Here is a 19,400-nt window from a genome sequence, read left to right as displayed (position 1 = left end):
ACAGTAAGTGCCCTGGACAAAGACACCGCCGTCCACACAGAGGGACAAAAGACCTTACAGGGTGGACGTGCGGCAACCCTGCCACGACCCGGGCTGGTCCCTGGACTGGCTGGCGACGGGACGGGCCACCCCAGCCTGGGTCCTGCCCAGTTCCTGGGGACGGCAGGAAGTGCGCGTGTCCGGGGTCGGCAGCAGAAATACCTCCAGGGAAGCCACTTTCTTGCTCGAATTCCAGCTCACATGACAGCAGCCCGCACTGCCCCACCGAGTCCCACGACACGGCTGGGAGCAAGGTCCCACGGCCCGCAGACCCGGCCACACCGAGGCAGCTGCCGGCGAGCTGCGTGGCGCTGCCAGGCCGGCCCGCAGACCCCTGTACCTGCTCCGTCTTCCTTGCAATGAGATTGCCGATGGTCTTGCTGAAAAAGCTGGCGAGCAGGGGGTTGAGCGGTGGCTCCCGGCCCAGGAAGTCGTAGAGCAGGTCCAGCAGAGCCTCGTCGTCCCCCAGACGGTCGTTGATCTGCGGCACGTCGCACGTCAGCAGCTCGCAGGCCGTGTTCGGGTACCTGGAGGGCAGAGCCAGCACCCGGCAGTGAGACGCGACCTCTCCAGCCCCGGGGAGCCGCTCCGACCACCCGCCGCCACGGCAGCAGACCCCTGGTGAGAGCAGTCCCCGGCGGGCCGCGGAGCAGCACGGAAGCGCTCTGAGCCTGTGGCCGGCTGGCATTTCTGACCACCGGGCCAGCACTTCTAACCCACGACCTCCTGGCCCTTCTCGCCCTGCACTCCCTCCGGGCCTGCTAGGTCTCTCACCACCTGTCACCTCCAGTCACTGAGCCTGGGTCCCCGTCATGTCTGCCCTCCCTCTTCCCCACGCCCTCCCTATCCCCACGTATTGAAAAGCACAGGCCCAGCCTGGGCCAGGCGGCTCAGCTTGTCAGAGCGTCACCCTGTACACCGAGGGGCAGCTACTTTGGTTCCTGGTTGGGGCATGTGCCTGGGTTGCGGGTTCTATCCCTGGTCGGGACATGTGGGTGCGGGGAGGGGAGCGGGTTCATGTTCCTCTCCCGCATCAATGCTTCTCTTTGTCCCCCCCCCCCCCCCCGCCACCGCTAAAGTCAGCGAACATATCCTTGGGCAACAGATCACAGGCCCAGTCTGTCCCTAGATGGAAGCTTACCATGCAGTACTGGTGAGGGGTGTTGTGCAGGCAAATTACCACCGAGTGACACCAACATCTGTAAGCGATGCCCTATGACCAGATACACAATCATCCTCCTCCCACTGCAAGTGACCCCATGCCCCCACTGGCTCCCTGCCTTCCGTACGACACACGTGGGTTCGCTGCTGTGCCCGGGGAGAGGCCGCCTACTGAATACCCCGCCTCGTCCAGGTCAGAGCCCGCGGCCACAGTGCCAGTCATAGCGCCCAGTGCTGTGTCTGGGGGGACACCTGGGAGCACAGGGAGGCAGCCATGCCCAGAGCAGACAGGGACCCGGGGGTGAGTGCCCTGTGGGCTGGCTGGCACACATCTGGCGTGACAAGGGACAAGCTGAGCAGCCGTAGGCACATGGCCTGACCTCTCTATGCCTGGGCTTCCTCCTCTGAACATGGAGGTGTGGGCACCCAGCTCCCTTCAGGCCGTGTGTGAAGCCAAGGAATGTCAAGGTGAGCTGAGCAGCATCAAGGTTAGCCACTGCAATCCTCCTGCCTGGTAGCCACCCACATAGGCCTGACACAGGCCTAGCCCCGTGGTGGCTGTGGACCCGCTGGAGCGGCCTGGTCTGAGACCCTGCAGGAAACAGCTGCCGAAGCATGGGGAGGGCAGGGAATGACCCCATGTGGCTGTGGGCAGTGTCCTCACTAGTCCAGAGACAGTGCCTCACGGGGCTCAGAGAGACAGGGTTGCGTGCGTCGCCGGAGTGAGGGCCCTGCAGGTTCACGGGAGGGGGGCGGTTAACAGGCAGGCCCCGGCTTAAGAGGGGCCCAGACAGAGGTGTGGCCAGTCCCAGAGAGGGGTGCCCAGTGCCCACCTCGGGGGACTGGGACAAGGACCAGACAAGGTGGCTCGGCACTACCGTGTGGTGAACGGTGACAACCAGCACGGCGGAGAGCACGTGGCTGCCAGGAGCAGGAGGCCACAGAGCGCGTGCTCCAGTGCAGGGCGGGAGGGCCAGGGCAGCAGCACCGCAGCTGGAGCAGAGCGCCACGTCGGCCGGCAGAGAGGCGTCCACCGGCCTCCAAGCGGGAGAAGCCGCACCGGGCGCAGGCAGAGTCGGCTGGAGGGGAGCACGGCCACTCCCCCCGGGGAGCCCTGCAGCGCCGACAGGGAGGCCCAGGCCTGCCCTCACGCACGGGCCCACGTGTGCACGCTGCCCTGGCCCACTCGGGCTGCAGCGAGGTAGAGGGACTGTGATTGATTTTATCAGAACTTTTACATCATTTGTCAAAAAAGGGGATCGCTTTACTAGTTGATAAAATTCACACACAGAGGAGGAATTCCAGCTAGGGCAGACCACGCCCACGGCTCTGTCACCGGTCCCTCTCGGAGTGACTCCAACGATGCCGAGAAAAAAGCCGAGGAGGGGACACGATGCTGTGCGACGCCTGGAGGACGGAAAGTGGTGGCCCGGCGAGGACACCGCAAACCCGGGGAAGTCCCAGGGAGAGCGACAGCCAAACGACGCGAGGCCTGGGTGGAGGCGGGGCCCCCTGGAAGCTCTGGGGAGCAGGATGCTCCCCCCCACCCCCGGGAGCGTGCTGGCCCAGGAGCAGGACTCAGGGGCTCCGGGGTCCCTGGGAAGAAGTGCACCAGAGCAGCTCCCAGCTCACGGCCGCCAGGCACAGCTGAGGGGCGGTGTGACCCCGTCCAGACGCAGGGCCCGGCCCAGACAACACCCACTGAAGGTGAAGATGCTGCCGGGCTGGCCTGCCACAGGTGGGAGCTGGAAGGGTTCTCTGCTGGAGAAACTGATGGGGCAGAGACAAAAGTCAACCAGCTGTCACCTAACCAAGTGGCCAGCACCTGTCGCCCAGGGAAGCACGGTGAGCAAGCCCCACGCAGACCCCAAACCGCACAGGCCTTAGTGCCTCTCCCACCAGGAGCCCAGGGCTGACCGAACCACCACCGGAGAACGCGGTGCACGGGACAGAGAGGGAGGGCGCAGGCAGGAGGGAACTGCCCAAAAGCTGCACACCGAGAGCAGCCACAGACGAGGACTGGGGGCTTGTGTTTAAAACGTCTGAGAATAAGACAGGCCTCTTAGGAATCAAAAAAGATAGCAGAGCGTTTTTTAAATCAACAAAGGACAGAAGATAAAATCGGAAGAAACCTCTCAGATGTAAGACAAAAAGGCAAAGGGAAGACGTTCGGGGCAGGAATAAGACGACGCATGCATTCGGGGGATCTGACACCCGTGTGGCGTCCCAGGGAAAACAGAGGGAGAACTGGGGGGCGCGGGGGGACCCAGGAGAGAACGCAAGAAGTTCCCTGGGCTGACGGCCACGGACCCACAGCCTGGAAGGCCGTGGGGCACCGAGCACAAGGAGTGAGAAGCCCTAACGTCCAGAGCGTGCCTTAGTGTGCACGGGTCCAGAGCGTCTACTGCCGAGCTGGCCTCCGTGCTCGGGCACAGGTGCTGACCTCCGCGGTTCCCTCCACCAGAGCCAACAGCTTCTCCTGCTCGGTCTGCCCAGCTGGGCACCTGGGGCTCGTCTCTCCCGGACACTCAGACGAGAAAACGCTCCTGGCTCGCTGACACTGCCCCGGGACCCTCTGCCCAATTCCCCGCTCTTCCTGTCAGACCCGTCGCCGATGCCCTCTAGACACCCAACAGGATGCACCGGGGAGGGAGAGGGTGAAAGGGACGGCAGCTGTGAATGGTGGTGCGGAGGCCACATGCACTGACCAGGAGCATCCCACACACAGCGGCCTCTACGTGACCTCAGCCCTGACCCCTCCACAGAGCAGTCCCCTGCCTTCCAAAGGGTCGACGGTCCCAGCCCAGGCACATCCCACTGGCCTGACTGCACGGTCCAGCACACTCAGTCCAGCACACTCGGTGGGAAGGGCAGAGGTGAGGGCTGGAGGTGATCTCTGGTCACAGCACAGGCTTTGGTGTGCTAACGTTCCAACAGAGAGACGTTATTTGTGAACAATGAAATGCAAATTCGGTGTCATTTTCACTTGTAACAACCATTTAAAAACAGAGACCCGTTCTTAGCTTGCAAGCCACACAAAACAGGATGTGACCTGCAGGCCTTGGTTTGCTGACCCTGTTCTAAGACCTCCCAGCACCTGCTGTCCAGATGCCTGTCTGTCCTGACACGCCTACGCAGGCCCCAGGGGGCACCCTTAGAGCCGGAGGCTGGGTCCACTCTGTCCTTCCTGTCACCCAAGGTCCCCGTCCTCATACCCTCTGCCCTCATCCCAAGCCCCTGCCACAGCACCCCGCCCTTCCGTCTTCTTGTGGCAGACGGGTCAGCTGCTGAGTGGGACGTTTTGGTCACTGACAACCTGACACGGTTCCATGAGCCCAGGGCCCCAGAGTGAAGCATTCCCCACAGTCCCTCCCAGGTGGTGTCTCACCAGGCGGGGCCCACCTCCTGTGGGAGGTGCAGCCCCATCCGTCCGTCTGTCAGGCGAATGCTGCAACTCTACCTGCAGCTCCGCCGTGCGGTCTGTCTTCGTCTTCCAACATATTTTCCCTCCAAAGAGTCCAACACGCCGTATGACTTACCACGACCCAGACTGAAAAGTCACCCCCGCCCACAGGAGTGGTGCACGGCTTCTCCATCAGAAACACATACCCCCCACCCGCCGCTGCCTCCCTCCGGCCCTGCCCGGCACGTACTTGAAGCGGACCTTCTCCTCCATGTCCAGGGGCGGCTCCTGGGTGACGAGGCTCACCAGCTCCTCCATGCACTGAGGCTGGCACAGGAAGTCCAGCAGCTTCCGGTTCTGAGCTTTGCACTCCTGCAAAATGTCATCCTCGTCCATCAGCTCCCGCAGCGTCACGTCCTCCTTATCCAGCAGCTTGTCGACGTGCGATGTGGTGTTCAGGTCGAACTTCCAGAACATGGTGACGGCCACCGAGCTGCAAGCAAGCCCAGGAGGGTCACTCCTCCCAGCAGCTCTGCCCCGAAGCCCAGGAAGCCTGTCCCCAGCACGGCCTGCGCTGGAGGAGGCCCACACCTGTCTGGGTCAGGCGCCCAGGTCAGCAGGGACGTCCCGGCCCTGGCTCCCTGCTGGCTGGCCCGCCTTCCGTGCTCTCCTTTGGCCCCCGGGGCACTCTCGCTCCCTGGCTCCCTTAGGAGGTGTGTCTCCCTCATGTCCGACCTGGATGCCCCTCCACCCCAAGAAAGGCAATGACTCACAAGCCCTGTCCCCAGCATCTGGCCCCTCCTGAGAGAGCACTGGACACATCTGCCCAGGTGTCTGTATCGTGTACACTTTTGATTCTCTGTACATGATGCTCTGGCAGCTCAGAACTCCTTTCTGGTTGGGGATAGACAGCCCCTCCAGGGGCTGGTCCATTCTTAGAGACAGCAAAGGGCCCAGCAGCAGCCTGTGACCCTCTGTACACGTCCATCCAGAGTGGCTCCTCCCCTATGCCCACCCCTTCCCCACCCTCCAGGCAATACCCCTGCCCTCACCCCAGGGCCGGGCCAGGCCGTGAGGGACCGCCCTGTGGCGTAGCGCCTGCTGGAAGTGCACCTGCTAGCCAGGCTGCCCTGCGCACAGGCCCTGCCTCCTTCTCCGCGGGACCCCATGAGGGCTGTGCCTACGCACTCCAACATCAGTCCTCTGCCCCAGACACTCCTGGGGCTTCCCCCCATGCCCCCCCACCCCACATGAGGACTGGGCCTCCTCCAGGACCTGTGAGTGCAGCACCCTTGTTTCCCCGAGACTCTCCTGCCTCTCCACTCGCGGCCACACCTGGCTAACCGTTTCCTACAAGAACCCAGAACACCTCACAGAACGCAAGCTCAGCAAGTCACACTCACGTCAGCTTGTTTCGCTGGACCCTCAGCTCCTCCGCCAGCCCTACCCTCCAGCCGCTCCTTTCACGGTTCTCGCCCTGCTGAATAACCCAGGGTCGTCCTTGAAACCACCATGTCCCTCACACACCACTGGGCCCCGGGACCATCTACCAACCCAGCCCTTCCTGTGTCCCACACGCCAGTCCAGGCTCCCGCTGTCCCTGCCAGGATGGTGCAGAGGGAGCCTCACCTGCCAGGCGGTGGCCCAGTCCCTGTTCGACACGAAATGGAAAACATACAGCCTCAGTCTCCCACAAAGGAAACCTGTGCTTGGAGACTACAAATCTTGGCACTGTTACAAGAATCACCATTTGCGAAGTCATGATAATAGTGGACAGATTCTCCATGTCGGATTTAGAGCAGTAAAGCCACCCGCGTGATGTGAGTGAGCCCCGCTTGCCCACACGACAGGCTCCACTGTCCCGCCGTCCCTCCGGCAGCCTCTTGTCCCTGAGGCACAGGTTCCCTTCTCCAAGCCGCCAACATCTCCACACTCCTCCCATCTCACTTCAAACCTGCCGGGGCCCGACGCCCTCCATGCACCAGGCTGCTTTAGAGGGGCCGCCAGGCCCTGGCCACCCCTGACCCCCACTGCTGCGCCCACCCTGGCCACAAGGACACAGTGCCCCCCTCCCGCCTCGTCACCCTGCACTTGCTCTTGCGCTCCAACAAGCCCTCCCTCCTCTGACAGAACCCCACCTCCCGCCAGACGGAGCTGCCGTGCCTGCACGGGCTTCCCGCACTCAGAGGACGAATTCAATCACACCGGAAAGTGCGTGTGGACTGATAATTCCAGTGACAGACAGAAATGGTCAGAGTGGACTTTAAAAAGCAAGAAGCGTGTGCTGAGTATAGACACACCATTTTACACACAAGGACACGGACTAGAGCCGTTTGAAAGGTCAGGAGGACAGACACGGCCTGCAGACGCCCCTTTTCTGCCCAGCCTGCTCTCGCCAAGCCACCCCCACACCCCCGGGTGCAGGCGAGCGTGCCCCGCCGCAATATGCTGGGGGCGGCCCCTTCCTCCATGTGGGAGTCCACACTGGGCTGGAGCCACTTCCTCCTCAGACGTGTGACAGATTTCTCCAGGGTCTAAGGTTTTCTCTGGTGATGGTTCAGATCACGAGTTCCACTTCTTAACAGGTATTTGCTGTCTCGACTCGCCCCCCTCCTGGTAACGGGCACTGCTGAAGGATGCGTCAAATGCGGTTTTTCATACGACCTTGCAACCTTTAATGTCAAGCTGTTCCTACAGCAACACACCTTTCACTGTTTTGTATTAGTAATGCCTGTCCTTCTCCTTTTTCTTCATCACTGCAACTAAAGCTTATTAATTTCATTGTTTTTTAAATAAAGATTTTATTCATTTATTTTTAGAGACGTGGGAAGAGGGAGAGAAACATCGATGTGTGAGAGATACACTGAATGGTTGCCTCTCGAGTGCCCCCAGCTGGGGACCTGGCCTGCACCCAGGCATGTGCCTTGACTGGGAATCCAACCAGCAACCTTTTGGTTCACAGGCTAGTACTCAATCCACTGAGCCACACCAGCCAGGGATTACTGGTCTTTTTTTTAAGCAACCAGCTTTGGTCTTCATTTTTTTCTCTATTAGTTGTTCATTTTCTATTTCACTGGTTTCCTCCTTTGTCTCTGTAATTTCCTCTCTACTGCATACTCTGGGTTTAATTTGTTCTTCTCTTTCTAGCTTCTTAAGGCAGAAGCTTTTTAGGCCACTGATCGTTTAGACTTCTTTTCTATTATAAGCATGCAGAGCTACAAAGTTTCCTTCAAGTACAGCTTTAGCTGCACCTAACAGGTTTTGACATTTCTAATTTCCCTTGTTTTTCTTTGACTGCTAGGTTATTTAGAAGTATAATGCTTAGTTTCCTAATTATTCTGGGGCTTTCCAGCTGGTCTTCATGCCCGACCGTCTAACTTGTGCTGGTGTGGCCGCCCTCCTGCAAACACACCGGCTCTTGGTTTCTGGCCGAGGCGGGGTCAGCCAGCTTCTCCTTCCTGTGAGGAGCTAAGCAGCCATTGTTTTCAGCTCTGCAGGTGGTGTGGGTCTCCGCTGCATGTCCTTTCCCTTCTTCCTGACGATTCTTCAAAACACACAAGCCATTCCCAGCCTGCAAGCCACAGACAGCCCAGTGGGGCCGGCCAGCGTAGGCTGCAGGGACCCCCCCCCCCCCCCCCCCCCGCCGCCCCTGCCTGTGACACAGCCCCTCCTGGGAACGTGGCGCACACACAGGAAGCAGGGCTCACTCTGCCGCTGCTGGCTCGGTCGGTTAGTGAGCGGGTGGATAATGATAATATAATAACAGGTAAAATCTACTGATTTGTGGATACTTCTGTCAAAAGTTGAGAGGAGAACTGCTATCTTCAACTTTAACAGCGGATTTATTTACTTCTCCTTTTGATGTGAAAGTTTTTGCTTCATGCATTTTGAATTTATTTTGTCATGTGTGTACATGTTTAGGGTTGTTATGTCTTGCTGATGAGCCGCCTCCCCGATCCCCTCGAGATGCCCCACATCCCCTCTGACAACACTGGCCACCCCGCCCGACCACGCCGGGCGGACCCCACGTGCGCACGCGCTGAAGGGCTGGGCAGCCCGGGCCGAGCGACCCTCTCGGCACCACTGTCCCAACCGCCTGTGCCCAGGGTCCTTCTCCCAGGGTCTCAACCCTTGTCCCTGCTCTCTCACTGTCACGGTGACCTGTGACCGGTGGCCTTGGTTGACGTTACTACTCTAACTGCCTTGGGGCTCCCCAAACTGCACCCACAGAAGACGGAGAACTTGGGGGGTAAATGTGACGCGTTCTCACTGCCCCACTGACCCACCGGCCCCCCCCCCCCGCCTCTCCCTCACGGCGGGCCTGCCTGTCCCCGGGGACATAACAGTATTGAAACCAGGCCAGCGAACACCCCCACCTCGGCCTCTAGCGGTCAAGTGGAAGGGAATCGCACGGTTCTCACTTTAGATCGGAAGCTAGGGATGACGGTCCAGTGAGGAAGGCGAGGGTGAAGCCGAGATAAGACCGAAGCCAGGCCCCCTCCTGCAGCAAACAGCCAAGTCGTGAGAGCCGAGAAGAGGTTCTCGAAGGAAACCAGAAGTGCTACTGCAGTGACCACACGAGTGACCAGAAGGCGGAACAGCCGCACTGCTGAGAGGGAGGGCGGTCCGGCGGTCTGGGCGGAAGGTCAAAGCAGACACGACGTTCCCTTGAGCTGGAGCCTACTCCAGAGCAAGGCCCCACTCTCCCCCGTTCTGGGAAGGCTGGGAGGCGGGGAGGCCGTGGGAGGAACGCCTGAGGCCGGCGGAGGCTGGCGGATGAGGCTGGGGGGTTGGGGGGCGGGGTGGGGGGGGAGAAGCCGTCTCCGCAACAGGCACGTGCCCACGAGGCAGCGAGCGCCGGGCGGGGAGCCGCAGCGAGGTGTCCAGAAGGTCCACTGCGATGCCGCTGAGGGCAGCCACGCTCCTCAACCGACTTCCAAACAGCCTCCTCGTGCAGACGAACAGCCTCGCGTTGGAAGAAGCTGCCGCCACCCAGGACTTTCAAAGCTGGGGCGGGGAAGCCCCTGCTGGCTTCACAACGGCATCGGGGACGGGCCGGCTCTCCTGCGAGGGGCTCCGGGGACGGGCCGGCTCTCCTGCGAGGGGCTCGTGCAGCCAGGACGTCGAAGCCCGTGCTCGCTCGCCACCTGCAGACCCTCGGGCTCCAGGAATACGCACGCCCGCTCTGCCCGTGCTCTGCAGACGGACCCCAGAGCCTGGGTGACAGCTCGCCTGGGCCCAGGACGGTTTTCCGAGTGACAGGAGCCCTCGGTGCAGACCTGCTGCTGCTCAGAAGAGAGGGCTCCTCCCAGACGGCACGCTCTCGGACAGCGCACCTGGTCACCCCAGGGCTCTCTCACGGACACGGACAGCAGGAACGCTGCTTGCTGCCTTTCCGTAGCTCGTGGATCCCGGACTCACTCTGACTTTCAGGTCTTATCGTTTAAGAACTACATTTCGTAAACCTTAGCTGCCACAGTGATTCCTCGGATGGAAAAGCACTCACCGTTCTAGGTGCCATCAAGAACGTGAGTGATTCGTGGGAAGCGGTCGAAACGGTAACGAGAGTTTGGAAGGAGGTGATTCCAGCGCCCTGGGCTGGCTTTGAGGGGTCGCGACTTCAGTGGGGAGGAGCTCGGGACGCAGAGAAAGAAAGCAGCAGGAGTGCTGCAGCTGGGAGTGGCGCCCGAAGACAGGCCCGGATCGCTACGGTCTTGTGACAGACGTGAGGGGAGGAGGAGGAGGTGCTCACAGGGGAGCAGGGAGTGGCTGCTCGACATGGAGTCCCCTCCCGGCGGAGACGGTGCCCTGACATCAAAGCGTCAGAACATCGCACCAGCGCAGGGGACTGGGCAGCAGCGCGGTTTGAGGACTGGCTCCACAGAAAGAGAGAGGAAAAAAAAGAGACAAGAGAAAAAAGAAAAAGCCCTGGCTGGTGTGGCTCAGTGGACAGAGTACCAGCCTGTGGACCAAAAGGTCACCAGTTTGTTTCCCAGTCAGGGCACATGCCCGGGTTGCAGGCCAGGCCCCAATTGGGCATGTGTGAGAGGCAACCAATCAATGTTTCTCTTGCACATTGCTGTTTCTCTCCCTCTCTCTCTCCTTTCCCCTCTCTCTAAAAGTATATAAAATATTTTTTTAAAGTTCATTATTTAAAAAAGGAAAGAATAAACTCTACAATTACCTTAATTTCAGAAAATAATGACTTTTTAAATATAAAAAAAGGGACACCATAATTTTGGGATTAAGGATAAGGCCTCCCTTTGAAAAAATGTATTTTTAAGAAAAACTCACCTCATTACGCCTATTTTGTTCATCTCGCCAATGTTACAGACCAGCACTTGAGAACCTCTGTCGGTTTTACCATCACCCTGACGTGGGAAATAACACTAGGTTACTCTTAACCCTTTTCCAGACCATCAGCTCACTAGCTCGTATCTGTACATTCTGCAACATCACTAAGTCAAAAATCTGTGAAACAACATTTCTGTTCCCACCAGCTACCTATGCATTTTAAGAAACACTGGTTGCATCTGAACATCCTTTGACAAGCTCATTATCATGGCTCTCCTTTAGCCAGGGCTACCTTCCAAGTCAAAGGGGCTGCTCCCAGGCAATACTGCCTGCTTCTTTTCCAAATGCTCCTCACATCCCAGCACCCGCTTGCTGCCCCGCAGAAATGCCTGCATCTGCTTAGCTGGCCCCCCCCAGGGAGGGCTCTCTGGCTCCTGCTCCCCTGAGGACACTGGGCACCAGACGGATTCCTGCTGCACCCACAACACCCTCGGCCCTCCAGTCTCTCTGGAGTGCCAAGCCAAGTATCACCAACACCTTTCAGACGCCTATCCAACAGCCACCAAACGGAACCTGAAGTTCTGCTTCTCTGTTTAGTTTTTCCGGTTAGCACGATCATCAGACAGAAGGTAGGTTCCAAAGAGAAATGCTGCCATATGGCCATCAGCTCCAAATGGAGCCCTTCACAGCAGAACACTCTGAGGTGCAGACTGTTGCTAAGAGAAATTAGAATCTGAAGGACTTACAATCAAAGTCCTGGATCTGCGGTGCGGTGTGACCTGAGGCCAGGTAATGACCTCTGGGACCTTGGTCTCCTCGCCTATACACTGGGAACACTGAGCATCCCTGTCTCGCGGAGCAGAGCTGCTGTGAACCCCACTTAAAGGGCGAAGGACAGGGGCCCGCACACGTCATCCGCACAAAGCCTGACTGCAGAAGAGAGAAGGAAAGACACCAGGTTGCCCTGCCCCAGAGAACGGGCTCCGTGGGGGTGGGGTGGCACGCGCTGCTCCCCTGGCTGAGGGCGCACCTCTGCCAAGCCCACTTTCAGCGGCAGCTTCGATTGAACACGGCGGAACTGTCTGCACTAGAAATCGACAAATGCTACAAACCAGGAGGCTCTCTGACTCTCCCCAAGAGCCAGTGGTCTAACTCTCACCCGCACACCACTGAGAGTCTACTTGGCCTGGAAAAAGTGGAGATGGGAGTCCCCGGAGGGCAGTGTCTGTACAATCAGCTGATCAACAAACGAGACCATGTCTAAAAGGGCAGGGGCAGGGCAACGACAAAAAAATGGTCTGATTGAAACAGATGAATAAAAATCCAAAATCAGAAGTGAAAAGAAGGAATAACCGTTGACAGAGAGGCGAATTAAAAATGATTATAAAGACAGTAGTTCACACGAGCCCATGCTCATGCGTTCAAAGCAGCCTGAACCACCTGCAAACCCCGCCCACGCCCTGGGCAGAGGCCGGGGCTCCACCTGCAGGGCCCCAGCACACACTGTGAGCTCCTTTAGGGCCGGGCTGCACCCCACAGCCCCTTTACATCCCGGCCCATAGCTCCAGGCTGGACATGCAGCTGGCACCCCCTGGTGGCTCACCAAATCAGCCAGTCAACAAACTCACTGTGAGCTCCGAAAGGCTGGCTCTTCCTGAGACGGCCGTGGGGTGTGCAGTGGACAAGCAGGGCAAGGAGCCACGCAGACAGGAGCACAGGGCCAGGGTCACAGCTCCCGTCCGTGTGACTCGACAGGTGTGGGCGAGTCCAGTTGAGCCCACTTTCCACTGTCCCCTCAACAGCACAGAGGTTTAGGTGGTACTTGGCCATCTCCTTCACCCTAACTGTCCCACCTCCCCTCGCAGCCAGCTAGTCAGGTGACTCAGCTCCGGGACAGGGACGATCGCCAAAGTGACGGTGAGACCTCAGGCCTTCCTGACTGTGAGCTCCTGGGTCCCTCTGGCCCTTCTGCCCGCTGGGAGATGGCGAGAGGCAGAGCAACCCTTCGGACTCCACAACTGAGAGCCAGGGGTGTAGGCAGGCGGCCACACCGGACCAGACCCCACCTCGCTTAAGCCGCTTCTCTTTGGGACTATTCGTTGCATGACTCAGTCTTCACCTTAATACAATTTGAGCAAGTTTCTTAACCTCCCTGAGCTTTATCTTTTTCACCTAGGAAGTGATCATGCTTTCTTCAAAAGATGACAGAGGAGTTAGGTAACACACCAAGCATCACCCTGGCTTGTGTGGCTCGGTGGATGGAGCACCGGCCTGAGAACCAGCAGGTTGCCCGTTAGGTTCCCAGCCAGGGCATGTGCCTGGGCTGTGGGCCGGGTCCCTAGCTGGGGGCGTGCGAGGGGCAACCACACACTGATGTTTTTCTCCCTGTTTCTCCCTCCCTCACCCTCCCTCCAAAAAGAAAGAAAATCTTTTAAAATAAAAAAAAATACACTAGGCATCTAATGAGTGCTCAACCAATACTTGAACTTACTGAATGGATGAAAGAAATGTGACATCATTGACATGTATTACATGCTCAATGAGGCTTCGTTCCTTGCCCTTTTAACACGAGTTTTTATACGTGTCCACGTGGCTGCTCATCTTAAGCACAGCAAGGGGGGGAGGCTAAGAGGCCTGTGCAGGCTGCGTGCTCTGAGTGCCTGCGTGAGGAGCCCCCTACGCTGGACAGGCCTGGGCGTGGTGTGGCCTGGTGCTCCCTCGTGACCACCACCCCCTTGCCATCAGCAGATGCCATCTCTTGGCTCAGGGATGCACGCTGGGGGAAACCTGAGCAACTCCAACAGTAGCAAACGAAACACACACAGAAACTAAACGAGAGTGGTCATCCCTTCCAGAGACTTCCACAGGGACTCGTTAGCAAAGGGCACGCAGTTAATGGCGAGACCAGGGCTGGCCCGGACAGCCCCAGACTGCAGACACACTGCTGACACCAAGAACACCAGCATCCCAGGCTCCCAAAACGCTGCCTCCGCCAGGTCTTCCACCCACAGAACACACTGGGATTCTCCAAAAAGGCCTTAAATTTTCGTGGACCCTTTCACTTTCATATAATTTTTAAGTCATCTTATCAATTCCACCCTCCTGAGCCCACACACATCCCTTGAGTTTTTGGATTGAAATTATGATGAATTTCTAGACCAGTTTTGGGAGAACTAGCACTTTTACAGTGTTAAGTTTTCCAACCCAAAACCGGGGTGTATCTGTCTCTTCACTCAAGCCTTCTTTAATTTCTCTAAAAATTTATGGTGTTCTCCACAGAGGTTTCACATCTTCTGTTATATTTATTCCTAGGCACTTTTTATTCATAATGCTACTATACGTAAGACTTTTTAACTGCGATGTGTTTGTTGATGGCATACAATAACTAATATTTTTATAAGCTGATTTTGTATCCAGCAACTTCCTACATGACTATTAATTTCATTAGGTTATCGTTAGTGTTTGGGGCTTTCTACACATATAATCGCATTGTCAATGAGTAACAAGTTGTGTTTCTTCCGTTTGGATTCTTTTATCTTCTTTCCCGGTTTTCTGACTCACTGGCCTGGCTGCCACCGGCACCGTGGCCCTTAGCAAACAGCCCTGTCCTCCCGATCCACAGGGAAGCACTCACCGTGCTGCCAAGCACAGAGGCTGCTGAAAGTTTCTTTTGTCAGAATAAAGAAAGCTCCACCACTTTTCCCACTACTCTAGAAGTTATACGCTATTTCTGCTCTAGAGTGGCTCCTCAGAGGTTGTAGGCTGCACTTATTAAAATCTGCAGTGAGTCGACGCCTCCCCCAAACCCAGCTGTCCAAAGGCCTTGGAGTGCGTCTGCCTCCACTTACCTACCACCCCTCCTCCTCGACTCGCATGCCACTGCCGCGTCTACGCAACTCGACCTTGATTTTACTCCATAAGCCACTGCTCCTGTCCTTATTACAAACAACTGTCGATTCTATTTGCTCCTCATTCTCTCTTGGATCTCAGTTCTTCCACTGGGTCACTTCTTCTGCACGTTATTTAGAAGTATCTTTGGTAAAGGACTGCCGATGACCGACTCTTCAGTTTCTGTTTTCCTAAAAATGTCTTTATTTCCTCCTCGTTCTTGAAAGACATTTTCACCAGAGAAGAACCAAACAGGGTGTCTAGAAATAAAGACTACAGTGTAAGGGCTCAGAATCGAATCATTTACGGGGCAGAGGCCGGCCGTGAGCCAGACGAGGGGAAGTCGCCGGGGACGGAGCCTGGAGAGGAGGTAGGAGCGCAGAGCAGAGGGGAGGCGGCACGGGGAACAGTGAGGACACGAGCCCACGCTTCTCGTGTCCACGGCTGCCCGGGGGAAGCAGCAGCTGTCGCCCCACTGTGCAGACGTCACTAACCGGCCTTCTTCCTGTGTGTCTTCAGGTCGGTCTTTGTCCTTGCTGCTCTGCAGGGTTACTCTCTCTGGTCTAGCTGTAAATTAAATTTTTATTTACCCTGTTTATGGTTCGTTTGTCTCTTGGAATCTGCAGGCTGGGTTTTTTCACCAATTCTTGAAAATCTTTAGCCTTTATCTTTTCAAATAATAAATCTGCCCCTGTCCTCACATCTCCTCATAAGACACCAGTTAAACACACTGTAGAGATTCTCCCTCCCCCACCACACCGCCTCCCCCCTGCTCTGTGTTCCCACATCCTCGCCAGGCTCCATCCCGGGACTGCCCGTGTCCTGGATGACTGATGTCCTCTGCACTGTAAACGGTGCAACAGCAAACCCACCTTCAGGGTGGCGCAAAAATGAGTTTACAGATGTTTATATGGAAGGTAATACAATGGTTAATAAATAATAATAATACAAGAATAAGAATAACCTGGTCTGCATACTCACAATTATAATCCTACTTTTGCCCCACCTTATATAATATTCTTCATTTCTAGACAGTTCTTTTTCAAATAATACAGATCACCTTTCAGAGCTCCCTGCAGGCTCTGTGTCTCCTGGTTTTCACTCACAGTGCCTTATTTCCTTGTGTGCTTGCTCAGTTTTGTCTGTGTACTAATCAATATCCTAAACGATACCTGTATGGACATTTCGCATCTTAGGGAGCTGGTACCTTCCTCCAGAGAGGTTTTGTCTGTAGGATGTCTGAAGGCATTGCGAAACCAGAAAACAAACTAAATTCATGAACAACCAGGCAGTACAAACCTGGACTGTAGATCTTCACCAAGGCCAACCCAGAGCCACAAGAGTTGCCCTGCTTTCCCCGTTTTCCTGCTACATTAGTAAAAAGGCAACCAGGTGGGAGCAGGGGTGCAGTGAGGCAGGCAGGCATGCCTCTAGGTCACCCTAACCCTGAGGATGCAGACGACTCCTGCACCCGTCTGGCACAGGGACGGTTTCCCTCAGGCTCTCACCAGGACGCGACTGCGGACAGACTGCAGACCTCAGCTTCCGCTCACACCCAGCAGGCCTGTGAGTTCTAAGTCCTGCTTGGTCCAGATGACCGAATGCCCTCAGGGCAAAGTCAGATTCCATCCCATTGTGCTTAAAGTGACTTTCTGGGTTCCTACTTTTTGTTATATTTTGGTCTAGAACTTCCTTGCTATATTGTCAGTTCCTTAATTTCTTCTTTTCTTTTTAGAATCCAACAATTTTAGTTGCTTTCCATAGGATAGGACTGGAAAGATAGAGGGTAGTGCAAATAATCTAGCTTAACACTTATCAAACGTAAGACATCGCTGTTTTTCTTACAAAATATACCTGATACACAACTCTGTACACTGAAATTTATATTCTCTCATCACTTTGAAGAATCATTCCATTTTCAGTTGGCCTCCGCTCCTGCTGATGAGACGCTGACAGTCCACCTAACAGATGTGCCTTTGCAGGTGGTCTCTCAGCGCCCCCCAGAGGTCACTGCCTTTTCGGGCTGCACGGGTCCAATGTATGCTGGGCGGTTCTTACTGATACTGCTTGGGACACAGCGGGCCGCCCTTCCGGGATCCCAGTGACACATTTCCTGACATTTTCCCCATCCTCCATATTCTCTTCCTCTCACTTCCCACCTCTCGTCTCTCAGGGCTGCACGCCGTGCAACTTCAGACACGCATTCCAGTTCACACTTGTCCTCAGCATGTTTATCTAATCCATATATACTGAGTTTTTAATCTCAACTCTTTTTCATTTCTGAAAGTTCTGCTTGGGTCACTGTGACATTTTACTTTGCATTACTAACTTTTATTCTGTATGTAACTCTTCAAACGTTTCATATGTTATTACACCCACTACATCTGCTTACTCAGGATCTGCAGGCTTCGGGGCATCGAAGTCTGCCAGCTCCCCCTTGCAGCGGGGCATGTGCTTTCTGATGGTAGGTCCAAGTTTGCTGACAGGTCACCTATGGAATCTCAAGGGCCTGCACTGCTGTGCTTTCCCCCGAGGAGGGTTTGTGTTTCCTTCAGCAAGGAGCAAAGGAGTGTCGTCACAGTGTTCACCGATCCTTTGTCTTTGCCTCTTTTGGCCTGTAAAGCAGTATCTGAGTTTTTAATGCACCGAAGTGATCACAAGAAACTATCTTTACTGTCATTCATCCAGCACCTAACTGGAGTGCAACGTGAGAGCTTTTCGGGAGCACCCCACCCGCCGGGCGCACGAGTCTCTCCCTCCCTTTCTCATCTCTTACAAGGACCGTGTGTTCCGCAAGGCACCACGACAGTATAAGGCTCTGGCTCACGTGTGCCTCACTGCACACGCACAGCTGCACCTCACTACACATATGCGACAACACCTCACTAAGCGCACGGCTGCCTCCCACAACACACACGGCTGTACCTCATGCGTGACTGTGCCCATTTCATCTGGGTCACACTCTGGCTTGGAGAGGCCAAGACGTTTTTCCACAACACAGCACCTCAAAGCCAGGCTCAGAAGGATCAGAACACAACCAAAAGACAACAGACTGTGTGCACACTCAAACCTGAATCTCTGTTCTCGCCTGTCTTTGAACTCCCCCTTACACAGCACATTCGCACAAATTTCACAGGGAAGCACAATCAAAAAGGAAAATCACCTTACCTTCTGTGGAAACTTCTTACTTAAATTTTATATTCAGGCAAAATATGAAAACATTTGGCGTTTTTTCTTGGAGTATATGCAACTTTAAGAAAAAAATTGTCATTCAGTAGATTTATAATCTCTTCACCTGAAAAATAAAAGAGAAAAATGTTCTTTTGAAGTCTGCTATTGTAAAGTAAATCACCAAAATGGTATGAAAAAGGAAAACAAAAGTCAGTGTCTTTATAGTACACAAATTATCAGAACACTCCAGGATGAAGGAGCCACAGAGGCCCTTGCCGTTTCGAGTGCCAGAGAGCCAGGCACCGACGACAGGGACCCATCACCCTGTTGGGGTAGCTGGCCCAGTGGCTTGGCCGTCACGCATGGACATCAAGGACGTGGGAAGGAGCTCTACGGAGCTGTCCTGTTTCACAACTGTGCACCAGCACCTCGAGAAACACATATGCCTGCCCTCGCCAGGCAGCTCGACGGGTTCGAGCATCGTCCTGACATGTCAAGGCCACGGGTTTGATCCCCAGCCAGGGCACATACAGGAAGCAACCAATGAGCGTATGAATAAGTAGAACCACAAATTGATGTTTCTCTCTCTCTAAAATCAATAAACAAAAATTTTTTTCAAAAAAAGCAATGTACATTCCTGGTCCCGAGGTGACAGGGACTCCATCCCAACATCCCTGCACACCAGTTCCACGTCGAGTGACCAGCACTGAGAGGTGAACGACTGACTCCAAGGCCTAACACAAAAGCAGCATCACGAGGAGGCTGGGACCACTCCCTGTGCGTCTGCAGGAACCGGTCAGGATGTTGCCTTTTGAAAATCAGACTTCAGCAACAGCGAGGGATACTGTTCTAGAATATGAGGCAATCATCAAAACTAATATTTACATCATTTTGGATTCAATTAGAAGAAATCTAATGGAAAAAGATATTTTTGAAGCTATTGGGGAATATGGGCTGGCATTAGCTGACGTTAAGGAATAACCGTGAATTCCCTTAGCTGAATAATGAGATGGTAGCTGTGTCTTCAAAAATAAAAACTGCCCGTATTAGAAAAAGTTAAATATTCATGATGAAGTGACATTATTTCTGGGATCTGCTTTTTAAATACTTTAAAAAACAAGAACTAAAGTGTAAGTGTCAGAGGGAACGGGACAGATGAACAAGAAGTGGCAGAAGGCCAGTCCCTGCGGCAGCCACGCGACACACGCACTGCGGTCACTACAACGTGTTCTCCACATCTGTGTGCCTTTTCAGTCGAACGTATCGGGGTGGCACTGGTTAATAAAATCACACAGGTTTCAGGTGTACATTTGCATGTTTTTAAATTTCACATAAAAATCAAACAAAAAAGGGCAATCAAAGGTGTGCTAGTAAGCCAGAAATGAGTCAACGTTATCATCTTCTAAAATAGGTAAATCTTACATCTAACATTTCATTATTCAAA

General features: G+C 55.2%; 1 protein-coding gene across 8 annotated transcripts in view; it reads right to left on the bottom strand.

The window, feature by feature from the left end:
* Positions 1–19,400, bottom strand: part of PPP6R2 (protein phosphatase 6 regulatory subunit 2) — an 80,048-nt gene that overhangs the window by 47,767 nt on the left and 12,881 nt on the right. For 5 of the 8 annotated variants that reach the window (XM_036019798.1, XM_036019793.1, XM_036019796.1 and 2 more), the window contains exons 2-5: positions 17,954–18,080; positions 10,898–10,974; positions 4,854–5,096; positions 380–566 (exon numbers count right to left, since the gene is read on the bottom strand). In XM_036019798.1, the coding sequence (XP_035875691.1) occupies positions 380–566; positions 4,854–5,096; positions 10,898–10,920 (453 nt within the window). In that variant the 5' untranslated portion in view covers positions 10,921–10,974; positions 17,954–18,080. Of the gene's footprint in view, positions 1–379; positions 567–4,853; positions 5,097–10,897; positions 10,975–17,953; positions 18,081–19,400 lie in introns of those variants that run through there. The other 3 variants (XM_036019795.1, XM_036019799.1, XM_036019800.1) reach the window with 3 other exon arrangements.

This window comes from Phyllostomus discolor, chromosome 2 (assembly GCF_004126475.2).
Source record: "Phyllostomus discolor isolate MPI-MPIP mPhyDis1 chromosome 2, mPhyDis1.pri.v3, whole genome shotgun sequence".
Classification (NCBI taxonomy): Eukaryota; Metazoa; Chordata; class Mammalia; order Chiroptera; family Phyllostomidae; genus Phyllostomus; species Phyllostomus discolor.
The sequence above is the reverse complement of the archived record's forward strand: the minus strand, read 5'-3'. Positions and strand labels throughout refer to the sequence as shown.